Raw genomic sequence first — 14,000 nt, 5'->3', positions numbered from 1 at the left:
TCAAGCACAAATGGTGACATCTTTTATCAATCTTTCTGTATTTCCTAAACACATGGCTGAACACAACAAGCTCTGATGCAGTTCTGCCTCTGTCAAATGCACTGGATTTCAGTTTCGCTCTGAAAACTAATCCCTTGGGTCTACCTCCATTTTTAAACACATGGATAAGAAGCCAAATAAAAACTTGAAGAATCTAGAGCAGATATATTTGAATTAAGGTATTTTGCTTTTATTTATTGGTTGCAGGGGGAGAAGTTTGGTTATTCGAGTATCACAAATCTAATTTTTCACATTATTTCAGTAGTAATGCATTATATCGTGCTATTTTTTATTCAAAGATACCTTTATCGGTGTCAATAGGTACCATGTAGTAGTCTTCTTTCAGCGTTTGGCTTGCTATAAGGCACTAAAAGGTACTAATTTTCTCTGTTTTGCAGCATCAGTCTGAGGGGGAGAGACTTGATTTGTCTTTACAGGTGTGTAAGTCCCTGCAGATTTTGGACCAGCAGCAGCCTTTTCTTCAGCTGGATATTGTGGGACAGTGTGTTGAAATCACTGGAATACTTCAATAGCAACAGCAGAGCTTGCCCAAAAGTACATCTACAACCATTTGTGCTTCATGCCAGAGTTACAAACTTGTTCATAACCAGTACAAAAGTACATTACTTTTCTGTTATCAATTGTGTTGTTCATTATATTTCATTAACCAAATTACATCAATTCATTCAATGAATTGCTCTTTAGAGGAAAAACAACCTCCCTATTAATACAGATACTGTCATCACCCTGATAGAAGTTGTCTTTCAAGGCTTCTCTGATGAAGATACTCTCATTGAAAGTGGCACCACTGCATCACGTAAAACGAATGCTTAAATTTATAGACGCATGTAACATTTTTCCAGAGTCCCACATAAAGAAACAAATGCCCCTGGGGTTCTGTCAACAAAAGGATTTGTTTATGGGTTTAGGGAAGGGGCAGGATTCAATTGGCCACGCCAGTCGCAATATGTATTTTTTCAAGCCCCTTTTGCTGGTAACATGGCTGATGTGCAGTCTGGCAGCACTGACTCTGTCTCTCATGGTCTATTTATAGAGCTGCAGCTACAAGTACCACAGGACTGCAATTCTGAACAAAATCACAGCCACTGCTAAAGCCCTTTGACTGCTGAGCCTTGTGCTGAATTGATGTAGTACAAAATCTTCTGTTTAGAGTGACAGAAATTGGCCGTGCCTGTTACCGTGCTTGTGGATGGCACATGCACTTCTCACACAGGACTGTGTGCAGAAAAACAAACTAGAAATAGGAAATCCTTGCTCAATAAGTTACCTAAGCTCCCATTTCTATAAGTATTGCATTTAAAGTTTTCCAGTGAGGTTGCATGAGTTTGTTTGGTTTAGTAAAACAGTGTTTTGGCAGTTGGAGAATGTTTTATAACATACGGTTGTATCAAGTTATAGCAGCTGAAAATAATGCAGATTAATATGTTTACAGTTTGTCAAGGTTATACTTACAATTTATTACACCAGTCCAGGTGAGGTGCTAGTTTATGGAACGGAGATGGCTTGAAAATGTGGCAGTTCCACCTGTAACAGGTAAAAGCGTTATTAGTTATTGTCAAACAAAAGTAGCAGCGTTCTCAGTGCCAGGCAGGTTGTATATTTAGGCTGTCTCTAACCCAAGAAGTTTACAAGTAGAGATTAACAAAACTAAGAAAGTAAAGGATTTTGTGGTTAGGCTTTGCTTTACTTTGTAGATATTGTCTTTTCGGTTCAGGTCTGAAGCACTGAAGGGTTATTTGGGGAGACTGCAGCTGTGAGCATCAGTAAATGGAAACACCTGAACCTGGAGGGAAACCAGTGGCTGGTGGGGTTATCAGACCATAATCAGGACTGTCAATATACAGGGGCATAAATGCAGAGACAGAAAACCAGCCTCAAATAGTCATTACACAGAGCCAGGCTCTTTCCTCCGAGTTCAGGATTTTGCACTTGACTGGCAAGTTCCTTTGCTGCCAAACAGCTTTTTTTTTCCACCTAGTTGTCCTTTTTTTTATGTGCCTAGATAGATGACAGATGCTGTAGAAACACTATAGCTTGCTTTGAAATCTTCTGGTGCTTAAACCTGGATATTAGTTTCCATGGTCCGTAAAAGAGGCATTCACGTTAGTCTCCGAGTTTGGTTGAGGAGAGCTCAGCTATACTGAACAGTGCATTTATGTGAGTTAATCCTCCATTTTCTTCTCCTCTAATGAATTAAGCTTGTTTTTCCCCCCACCTTTTTAAATAAATGAGATTTTCCACTTGCCGCTGTATTGTTCAGAGAAGCAGCGGCACAGTGGTAAGCAGCCTGCCTTTATGAGGATGAAGTTTAGCAACAAGCATTCAATCACTTGTTGTTAATGGTAGTGTTAATTTCTTAAGCGAACATTACCAAGATGAAATATGGAGAAGGCACGTGCTCCTATGCAAGGAGTGACAATAAGGTTCTGAAGGACTCAGCTTAACAGCTTCTGTCAGGTGATGAGGTTAATGGAAAAGAATTTGTTATTCAGGTCACTTAATGAAAATAACCTTGGAAGAGCTTAGCAGAGCCCTTGGGGTAGAATAATTTATTCCTCTTCTGCTTCCATCATTGTAAGTTAACCCAAGACATAGAAGACGTTGATCTAAACATGAACTCGACCTGTCAGAGTTGTGCAGGAGGAACATCAGCAATTACAACGCGTCGTTGTCATCTCTGCTGCCTCTCCAGTGATAACACAAAGAATACAGCCTGCAGAGCAAAGGCTTGCTTTGCATAGCCCCGGCTTCGAAACAAGAGTTTGTTTGTTAAGATGCAGGTTATCAAAACACCGGGCAAGAAAACAGCAAAAATATTCACCACAAGATGTATGATTTTTAGCCAAGACATGGTCTTTGGCTCAGCCAGGCACAGGAGAGAGAGGCCGCAGCAGGCATCAGTGGCACTGTTCCTGTGCTGGGTTTTGGTAGTTTACTTTTTCTGCTCAGCTATAATCAGAAATAAGCTTCAACTCCTCCAATTTGAGGCCTTACGCTGACCTGCTCCCAGACCCCAGGGAGCCCCTATGTCTCTGCACCACCATTTCGCTTCTTGTTCCTAAATTAAAAGTGCTGCCCAGGAAAACGCGCCTTCCACGCCGCAGCTGCCGGAGACCTAACAAATATGATAGTGCTCCATTTTGGGGGTGAGGGCTTGTGATATCAACCATAATGAGGGATGGGAGATCACTTGATAGATATCCCTGATTTTATCCCAAACCTTGGGACAACCATTTTGAGAGCCCTAGATCCAGATTTAGAAAAGCTCGGGAGCAGACAGCAGCAGACCAGATTAGCGCTATCCCCACCTGTAACATTACTGCCTTGTCAGCAAGCGCCCATTTCATGTTTTGAGCAACATGAATACCTCATCTGTGTAAAGCTGAAAAGTCTTTTTCACAGCCCTGAGTACAATAACTTCCCTATAGAAAAACAAGATGAAACTTGACAGTAATAGGAGTGATAGAGGGGGAAAGCGTTCTTCCTCTGAGGCGGAGGCTGCAAATACAGCAGCCCGTGACTGACTGAAAAAGGAGGGGAAGAGAGATGAATGCAGTCATTCAAGCATCAGGGCTTTAAAAAATGCTTCTGAGAGTAAAAAAAAAAAAAAAAACCCAACAAAAAAACCCCAACAAACAACCCAGCACATTTCTCTTGACATTTAACAAACTATCTAGACGAGCTAAGCAAAGGAAAAGAAAGTAAGTCAGAGACCTTACAAAGAGAGCTGCTTTCAGCTGTTTGTTACTGGGTATCTTGAAATAGGTTTATCTAACCTTGCTAAGAGATGCCAAGCCCTCCACAGCAAATCCTCACCACCATCCTCTCTTCTTCCCCATGAGCCGTATTTATAGGCTGTTCCCTCCTGGCTGCCTCTGGAGGGACCGGCCTTGTGCTACCCCCCAGATCCCCGCAGCGAGCCCCTCTCCAGCGCAGGACCCTGCGTCTCAGCGCGGCGCCGACCTTCGGGCGAGCGCTGGCTGCTGCGAACGGGCCCTGTCCTGCTGTCGGAGCCGGTTACCATGAGGTTTATCAGTCAGCTGCAGCCTGGGAGCCTTTAGCTCTTTAGTGCTACAGAGGCCTTTAAGTCGCAGGGAGTTCAGGCCCAGCGGTTCGCTGCCTCATAACCAGCCCTAGGTGTATCCTACAGAAGGATTGCTACCCAGTTACTTCATGCTACTTTATCACTGCTTTACTTTTGGATTTTTTAGACTGAGTAATGTTTCCTGTCATTAGGACTCTTTGACAATGGTTTTTCTGAAATGCCTTTAACATTTCAAGGGGAAGCGGGCGTACTGTTCACCCAAACCAGCAATCACCCCGAGCAGCAGGCCGCGGCTGCCGGGCCCGAGCGGTGGGCACACCGAGTACAGTGTGCTTGAGTAGTGATTAACACACAACAAAGAGAGCTGCCTGTGCTGCAAATGGAAACACACTGCGTGCTTGGGATGTAAGAGCATTTTGCTCTAATTTTGCACTCTGCATATAGTAATAAGACACAACAGGGTGTGCATTAAGTTCATCTTTTGAGAAGTGCAACAGTAGCTGAATAATGCACACCCTGGAGTGTCTTATTTGTAGTGGACTATGGCTCATTAATTTTACATTTAAATTTTTTCAAACCCATTAAAAAAAAAATTTCTAAGGGCAGTTATGTAATGTATCTTTCCACTGAAAAGTATTCTCAAATAAAAGCAGTAGGGAAAAGGTGAGGAAGAGCTTTGCTCAACTGCAGACCAGCGTTTGGTTTGGTTTGGTTTGTGTAGGGCCTGCTACAAGCAGGTACTTGACCTGCTAATGTAGATATATGACGCAAATAATGATAGTCATGGAAATCTATTCAGTGGCTACTCTTTTTTAGACTTTCCTTTCCTGTTGTGTAATTACCTGGGCCTTTTGTCTTCCTTTTTCCGTACAAAAGTCTGCCTTTTGGTATATGAACCAATACCCATTACAGAACAGGTTCACATGTGAAGCATTCAGATGGGGATGTGAGTGACTTTGGCACCAGACTGGGAAGTAAATGGTCACAGGTTCCTGCTCAGGAGGTGGACGGGCATGATCTGGGCGAAGGTGGTTTTGCCAGAATAGCAGAGTGTATGTGTGCATGGATACAATAGAATTGAAAGAACAGAGGCTGTTATAAAAACTCTTGTTTGCTTATGACGTCACTTCAAAAGTATGAAGGAAGAACATCTGATTTCTGCTGTTCCACATGAAATATGACTATGGTTCATCCCTTTATACAGGTTCCAACCTTGATGATGGATGCCCAGTTTTCAGAATTCACTCCAGATATCACCCCAATAATGCTGGCGGCTCACACCAACAACTACGAAATCATCAAACTGCTTGTCCAAAGACGGGTAACAATTCCACGCCCGCACCAGATCAGATGCAACTGTGTGGAATGTGTCTCCAGTTCAGAGGTGGACAGCCTGAGGCATTCCCGGTCACGGCTGAACATCTACAAAGCCTTGGCCAGCCCTTCGTTGATTGCCTTATCAAGCGAGGACCCCATCTTGACGGCCTTCCGACTGGGCTGGGAGCTGAAGGAGCTCAGCAAAGTGGAAAATGAGTTCAAAGCTGAATATGAAGAGCTTTCACAGCAGTGCAAGCGTTTTGCTAAGGACCTTTTGGATCAAGCACGGAGTTCCCGAGAACTGGAGATCATTCTCAATCACAGAGATGATCAAAGCGAAGAGCTGGATCCCCAAAAATGTCATGATTTGGCAAAGCTAAAGGTAGCAATAAAGTATCACCAGAAAGAGGTAAGAGCCATCTAAATGTGAAGGTGTGTGACGGCTTCATGCATTGGGTGAAATGATTCATGTCTCTGGTCTCCATGGGTTTGGGCAGGGTTGGTAGCTGAGAGCCAGGAGGACTGAGTTTGGAATGGGTGGACAACTGTGTGCAAATGTCACAAAGCAGGAGGTCCAGTGCACCTTGGGGAACAGCACGAATCTGGTGACAGCTGAGGGCAACAGGACTGGGACTTGCTGCAATGGGTTATGGCTTCTACAGCACCGAAACTTTCTGTTTCAGATACTTGAATTCCATTCAGTTGTAGCCCATCCCTCTGCAAAGAACAGCCTTCGGGGATTTCCAGGTTGGTTGGCTCCAAAAGCTGCTTGTATACAGGAACCAAAGGCTAGAAGGGGTTGCCTGGCTCACGAAGGTCTTGACTGCAGGAAATAATATAATATACCATTCACTTCCTCCAGCCACCAAACACTTCCGAGCACCCATTCAACACTAATTCATAATGGGCAGAGAAATGACAGCAGCGAAAGGGAGTAGGATTGATCACAAGCGCTCTCTCTTCCCAGGTCTCCATGTTTCCAGCAATTTTGTTAGGTGAAAATGCTCGTGTGATGCTAGGAAGTGGATTGTGTCATGCAAATACTGACACCTCGGGTTGATTCCTGCTCCTTGATTCAACCGTGTTTTAGGAACTGAGAAGCAATTCCCAGAAATTCAAACTTCTGCCCGTAGCACCAGAAAGGAAAGACATACTTGAGCTAAAGGGCACAGAGCCTTTCAGAAGCCCTGCAAATCCGCAGATTTATAAGATGATTCAATAAAGGCCACGAACCCAAGGAAAATGCTGACAACAGTTTCATTAGTTGGCTCTGGATTTTCTCTCTCTTTCCAAACCTGGACTGAATTTAGCAGATGATATATTACTGTTGGCCAGTGATGCTCCAGGTTATCTGAAGGAGGAATTTAGCTTGCTTGGTTGAGGAACTGGATTGCAACACCTTTTACATTCCTCTGTGTCCGGAGGGTGACAGGAGTGGTGGAAAAGCCTGCCACGTTGCTCTTTTCACTGTCTTCTTCACATTTGATGCTTTGTTTTATGCATTGACCCAGATGAGGACAACCTGATACGATGCCCCCCTCCCTTAGTGGCTGCTCATGTCATCCGAGGTACAACAGCCAAGAAGCGAAAGATGCAGATTTTCCTTTCTTCCCTTTTGTCTGTTCCACCTCCTGAGTACCAGCCCCTTGACACAACAAGCTGGAGCCGAAGGCTTAGTTTTTTTGGGATCCAGCACGTCGTTACTTGCTGCTCGTGCTGGGCCGCTCCAGGGAGGGGTGAGCAAGGCTCATGCCTTCAGGCCAGGTGGTGGTTTTTACTGCAGCTGACATGGTTAGCTAACACAACAAGTGCTTTAGGAACACGAACAAGTAATGAAGAATTAATGTGGAGAAGGTACCTCAATACCTCAGGTCAAATGTTCCCTGAATCTAAGAAGAGCCAGAAACTCTACTTTGTTTTCTTTACTGGCCCGATAACCAGAGATGCTGCACCCGCATACAGGCCTCGGGACAGCCCTGGCCCTGCTGCCTGTAGATCACTGCTGGTTTCGTGTCTTGTCACAATTCAGGCTCGCGATTGAGATCCAAGCATAAATCTGTGGCTACCCTGATCTTGTATTCACGTTAAGAAACTGCAAGGTCGAAGGAGTTCACTATATTTGAAATGTAGTGCTGAAAGTCCTGAAGCTCTTTTAAAGTAAGAAATTTTTAGTCTTTACTTGCTTGCTTGACAGTTTTTATCTCTCTTTTTTTAGGCATATTTGATTGAATTCCAAGCATATGGGCAAATTCCATGTTTTATGACATATTCATGACAGTTCCAGCATATAAATGATAGCAAATATGCTCTGTGTTGCCAGCTAAAGTCAGCGCTGTTTCCAGGTAGAATACTGGTGGGCAGGGACCAAACCAATGAGTTTGAGAAACCAGCACCACCCAGCCCCCTCATCCTACCTGGCCATTCACAAATACCTGATGCATCCTGCAAGACAGTGTTTGTGTGCAACAAAATATTGCAGTGGTTTACTTATCGTGATAATTAGTCCCATACGAAACACCAAGCAAGACAAATGTCATTGCCAGCTTCTGAAAAAAAATGAGTAGGAACATTTGTCAGGGAAACACCGGGCAATGCCTTTTAATCATGATTGAAGAGTATCAGACTGAGAGAATTTTTGTGGAGACAGGAAGGAAAACAGAAACGAGTTTGGTTTTGTGAAAGACAGTTCTGCAGAGAGAAACAGCAGAGTTTTCAAAAGTAGATCATCTTGTTCCGCTGAAGCTTTCTATGTCTTGACATTAAATGGGATGGGATTGGATGGAGAAGCTTTTTATATCTTTACGTTGACAAAGTTACAAGTCAAGCCTCTGGTAGCCTAAGACGAAAATCCAAAGTGGACCTTAGTTATTTTCCGGGGCTGTAAATTGTTACGGCAGGTGTTAGTTCTTTATATTCCACATAAAGAATGCGTAATCTCACATTGATTTTAGACTAATTGCTAGACAAACTTCCTGCAGCTTTTTTCTTTTTGAGTGAAATAAACCTCAAAATTTCCCCCAAAATAGGAAATGATTCCATGTCAGCCTAATTGGGCAGATAGGAATGTTCCTGATTCTTCCTAGAGAAGTTATTGAGAGAGAATTGATAAAGAGATCGTTGCCTTTGGATGGAGGAGCAGTACTGTGCGTTTTGGGTAGGGAGCAGAGCTTAAAGTTACTTTTTCTTTGTACCAGCACAAGTGATCTTGGAATTCAAGAGTACTCTTCTCTAGACATGTTATTCAGTGTTCTTCTCTCCAAGGCATTTCAGCTGAACCCACTGTACCTTTTTTTTTCCCCCCCATCACACTCCCATACTGAAGAGTAGGTGCTGGTTTGTTCCAGGTACAGAAAAGTAACAGCATTCACATTTCTAGTGCAGGTTGATGATCTCCAGTAGTGAACATACAGGACTGCAAAAAATCCGGATGGGAAAAGCTAGACTCTGGGGGCAGTTCTTGCTCCAAACGGGTTTCGTCTTGACAAGGGTAGAAAAACCTCCCATTCTTTTCAACAAAAGAGCCTGGGAGGTACAAGTTTTGATTTCTCCCAAACATTACGTATGTTAAGTATTTTATAAACTGATGAATTTGTCACTCATGAGCAAGAAGAACTTTTTCCTTTGGAGGAAGGCCAAAACAATGGTGAAGAAATTTCTTGCTTTTCGTGGTTGCTTTTAATAAGCCCATATATCCTAGAAGGTAAATTACTGTATACACAGAAGGAAAAATTTCAATTATACGGGGAAGATTAAAATGTGCCCTAAAGTAGCCTTGTAGTGTATTTTATGGTTTATGGTAGTAAACGTTAAAACCATGCTGTGCAATGTTCACAAGCTCCCCCTCCATCTCATCTTAAGTGTAGAATAGTAGTCTCCTCAATTTCAAATTACAAAAGAGCCTCAATAATTTCTTTAGAAGATAGGAAGGATTTAATAGTTGAGATTGGTGTTTGCATGGCAGTCACAAAGTATTAGAAAAAATGATGACAGCTCTAGTACACTGCGAAACATGATGAGTTAGGTGCAGCACAGACACATCGGCTTTCTCCAAGTCCACTTTTGAAAGAAATTATTTTCCTAAGATCACATGAATTCATGGTGTAAGAGACACAAAAGCTTTTTGTAAATGCTCTGTAGTATATGGCATTTGTCTTCATATTATTACTTTTCAAAAATCTTTTATTTGTGACCAAGTTTGGAAGGAGAAAGGTGCTAAAGACAGTACGAAAAGGTACAGCTCAGCTGTTGAGGGTCAATCTTCACCGCACTGTTCTGGCACCATATTAGCTCTGCATTTGTTAATTTGTTTGCATTTCTTAGAAATGATGGGGAAAAGTAATCTCTCAGGATCTCGCCAGTCACGGAAGGCACAGTTGTGTGTACCGTGTACCATTGCTGCATTAGAGAATCAGAGCGTAGGCTGAATGCAAATACAATTTTTACGTGCTTTTAAAATTTTTTTACATCACCAGCATAATTTAAAGCGACTATAGCGTAGCAGTGAACCAGGTGTAAAAGGGCAGATTTCTCCTTGTATAGAACATTCTGCTAAGCCACATGCACTCTGCCTGTTCTGCCTCCCTGCTCTCCAGCACACGTCATTCACATCTTCAAAATGAAGTGAAACATCATAGTAGTGGCTTCTTTAGTGCTTTGCATTCATCTGGTACTGGTAGTTGCAGTTATAGTTTGTGTGTCTGTAAGAAACACACACGGTGCAAGGCACTCATTGAAGAAATGTACTTTACCTGTGACTGTACTGCTTAGTGCTTTCACTGAACTAGATCGAAGGATTGCATGAAATTCCCTCTCAGAAACCTTAACCTTTGTCTCTCTCACTCATTGTACTCTAAATCAATGACAGGAAAGAAGTAGAATTGTTTGCTTTTCTAATTTAAAACCAGTGTTCTTTGCTGTTTTCTCTTCAGGATGAAGCTTCAAAAGTTTTAATTCTTTCTTTTCCAAGACATTTACACAGACAAGTACCTCCTGAGATAGGTACTGGAGTGAATGAATAACCATTCCTGCCATGCCACACATTTTTCAGCTGTGTCTTGGCTCTTGTCAAGTGCATGGCTGCAGTTGGAAGAGCAGCATCATTCTCCAGGGAGAGAAATTTCTGGCAAATTTCTAAGGGCGCTTCAGTCAGTGTATCAAAAGAGCTTTTAAAAATATCAGAGATGCATGAAAAATGAAGTGTGAGGTCTGCGAAAATCAAAGCTCATCTAGTGCACCTTGTTTACCTGTTTTGAAAGCCATTCCAGTATGGTGATGGATAGCCGCAGATCCTTCTTTGCTTGCAGGCAGTGCCAAGTTACTCTCCTGTGGTTTTGTCTGTTTTCTTGCCACACTACCTGGAGCTATAATGATACAGGGCTGAATATTTGTATTGCACTCTTAAAAGGCACAATAAAAACCGAGCTTTTCAGTGAGCCTGCACAACTCAGGAGATTAATAAAGAGGCTTTTACTTTCAGGTTTCTAGAGTGAAATCATACCATGTCATGAAAAGATCTTTATTAGGACTAGATGGGGGAGCAGAGCTGCTCCTCCTGGGAGGTTTTTTCCTTTCTAGGGCCCTGGAGCAACCATATCCCTTAGGTATCAGATGGTGAGGATGGTGTGGTTATGCTACCTCCAGATCTGTCCTACATCACAAACCGAAACATAAATGTAGGGATTTCAAAAGCACCAAATGTCACCTGTCATTTTCCATCAGCATTCGGTCATTATTGTATGCAGCAAAGTTACCATCTGAGGTGTGAACAGTGGCCTGTGATAAATGAAGCCGTTTTTTTCTCAGACTCAATCCCAGCAGGCAGAAAACCGTGTTACAAAATCTCCCAAGGCTGTGGCAGTAACTGAGCTGTCCCCGGCAGACCCGGCGGCCGGACTTTGGGGTGACGGCTGGCGAGGCTTGTTCAGTTTGGGAACTCAGCAGGGAACTGGAACCCCTGCAGCTGCCTTGTGTGACCAAAATTAGGACAAGTGAAGTCAAAGTGTAACTTCTCTCCAGACTTGGAAGACAAAGTAGTCAGAGAACTGATGATTCATCAGTTTGCCAAAGTGGACTTGAACGTTTATTTGAGGAAACACTATTATTTGGTATACTATTCACATAACAGCAAACTGTTCTAACTTGATGAAGGTTAGCCGCATATTGCAGCTGTCACAGAGCAGGACTGCAGAAGACCATCTTTTGACAGCAAAATCATCTCTGACTAATCTTGCCATGCACAAATTTGAAAAAACAACCTAAGACCAGTATGTCAGTCAAGGACAAGGACGCTGCTTGTGTAATGTGTTAGTGTAATGTGCAGCAGGCAGTAAATACCTGGATCATTCTTTAAGTCATTTTTGGTGCCTCCTGCCTCTGATTTAAATGATCTCTTGGACAAAGACGGGAAATATGTTGAAAGCTAAAGGGATTGCCACTGTTTTAAGAACATTCAAGAATTATTTAGTGAGTTTGTCAGTTCCCTTAACTTCTTGTATCCTATCCATCTTCTTGACAGCAAGAGAAGAGGCTGGAGAAGCCAAAGTTAAAGTACAGGACATGATTGATTATCTTTCTATGGACAACAGAAACTGGAAAGAAGTGGTGCCTTGTATATTGTATAAGCCAATGTTCAGTCTTATCACATCTGAAGGTCGAGAGTGCCTCTCAGAATCAGCTTTACATCAGCGGTGAAGAGTATATCGTGTTATTTCATACTTCACTTTGAATGATACCCTGAAATAATAAACTCTGTGGAAAATATATTGCTATGGATTCCCCTTTTGGATACAGAGTAGTCATTGTTATTTATCTGATTTCTGTGAATTTCAGCTTTACTTCTGTCACTTAGTGAAAAGTGTTATGAAAATCTATAGATAAAAGAACCAAGATTACACTCCCCTTACACCTCTTCTGTATACATCAGATCCGTCATCATCCCGAGGAGCCGTTTAGGTGTCTCATGATTGGAAACACAGTTATCTCATAGTTCTTCACTCCAAGAAAAGTGAGATGGATAGATGGGTCAATCATAACCCACCCAAATGGAGTTCTTGTGCAGGATGGCACTTAAAAGCTGTGACTGCAGCTTTTGTGTTCTTATTCTTCCTCTACAAACCCCTGAGCTGGCTGAGTAAACATTCTTCAGCAAAGAATGTGCCCTCCGCATGCAAAAATGACTCAGAAGCAGAGGTAGCCTTTGGAGGTTCCCAAGAATGAGAGAAGTGTTTATAGCGTGCTGGTCTGTGTTCTCCTGGATATTGGAGTAAATTTACTCATTCAGGAGAAGGTAAGGTACAAAGGAAAAAGGAACCAAAATTAAATAGTTTCAGCATAGATATTACTCAGGTCAGAAAGGAAGCAAATGAAAAAGATCTTTAGAACTTTTTAACAACACTAATAGGGTGAGGTAGGTATGTATTTAAAAATACTTGAGAATGACTTTTAAAATTCTCGTGTTTGATTTGCTTATCACTTATTTAATGTAAATGTTAGACATTCACTAGGGAGACGAAACCCAGCGTTTTACTTAAAAGTCAATACCTTCTCCACTTCAGCTAAAGCCTGTGCGAGCTCCCGTGTTCATTTGCAAGGTCTGTAACTCCTGAAGTGCTGCCTGCGAGAGGTCTCGGGAAAATCTGCAAGATTTGTCTCTGAACAGTTTTTGCAATGCTTCTGTAGGACGTGTCTGATACCCCCTGTTCAGCTCTGGGTACCAGCTGGTGTGTTGAGAATGAACTGATTCTCTCTGAGGCGCATCTCTTGCTTTCAGCACTTGCTCGGACCGCGGCACTTTGCCTCTGGAAACCCAGTCTGGGCCTCCTTCATCTTTGTAACAGAACCGTATCGTGAAATATTTGCTGAAATACTTTCTACAGGAATTTATCAACTGTAGTCTGCTGTCTGCTAAAACAAATACTGAAGAGTTTTGCTTCTGTCTGGACTGTTGCTGAGGGTCTGACCCAGCCGAATTCTGGTGGGGTGTTTGCTAACAGAGCTTGGCCTCCCCAGGCGCCGCTCAGCATTGCCTTTGTTCAATGCAGAATTTATACCTGCACTTAAATCCTGCTGACGCAGGCCATAAATACAAACCTATAGCTAAACACGTGTTTAAGCACTCTGAGTAGAGATGGATTTAATTTCAAGCTTAAATACTTCATTAATTGCCTCTTCCATGGGTAGGTACCCACGATTTGCAAGCTTCTACCTTTGTCTTAGAATCTGTGGACCCCTTTTATTGAAATATGTAAACCAATTCAACATAAATTTGTGAAAACTATGAATTTTGATGGAAGTGTAGCAGGCTTTTAGAGGCTGTTCAGTCTCGCCTTTTGCCAGCATTCACATCACTGATGAATTTCCAATTGCTCCTGCTTAAGCTGAGTTCATGTCTGCTACCATCAAGAGACCTGTTATGCATAGGAGACCTCTAGTTAAGATTAATGTGTCATCGTCACTTAAAATATTTTTTTAAGAACAGATTAGACAAAATTCTGTATAATTTGATGCCATATGTTCATCTGTGGAGGATCTGGAGTTTGTTTTATTCCCCAGCAGAGGGACTGAGCAATCTGAGTAGCAC

The 14,000-nt window shown here is 42.5% G+C and overlaps 1 protein-coding gene across 1 annotated transcript in view; it reads left to right on the top strand.

Moving 5' to 3' along the window:
- Positions 1 to 14,000, top strand: part of TRPC5 (transient receptor potential cation channel subfamily C member 5) — a 63,961-nt gene that overhangs the window by 10,618 nt on the left and 39,343 nt on the right. The window contains exon 2 of the mRNA XM_065643229.1: positions 5,310 to 5,831. Within this exon, the coding sequence (XP_065499301.1) occupies positions 5,310 to 5,831 (522 nt within the window). The remainder of the gene's footprint in view (positions 1 to 5,309; positions 5,832 to 14,000) is intronic.

This window comes from Caloenas nicobarica, chromosome 12 (genome assembly GCF_036013445.1).
Source record: "Caloenas nicobarica isolate bCalNic1 chromosome 12, bCalNic1.hap1, whole genome shotgun sequence".
NCBI lineage: Eukaryota > Metazoa > Chordata > Aves > Columbiformes > Columbidae > Caloenas > Caloenas nicobarica.
The sequence above is the reverse complement of the archived record's forward strand: the minus strand, read 5'-3'. Positions and strand labels throughout refer to the sequence as shown.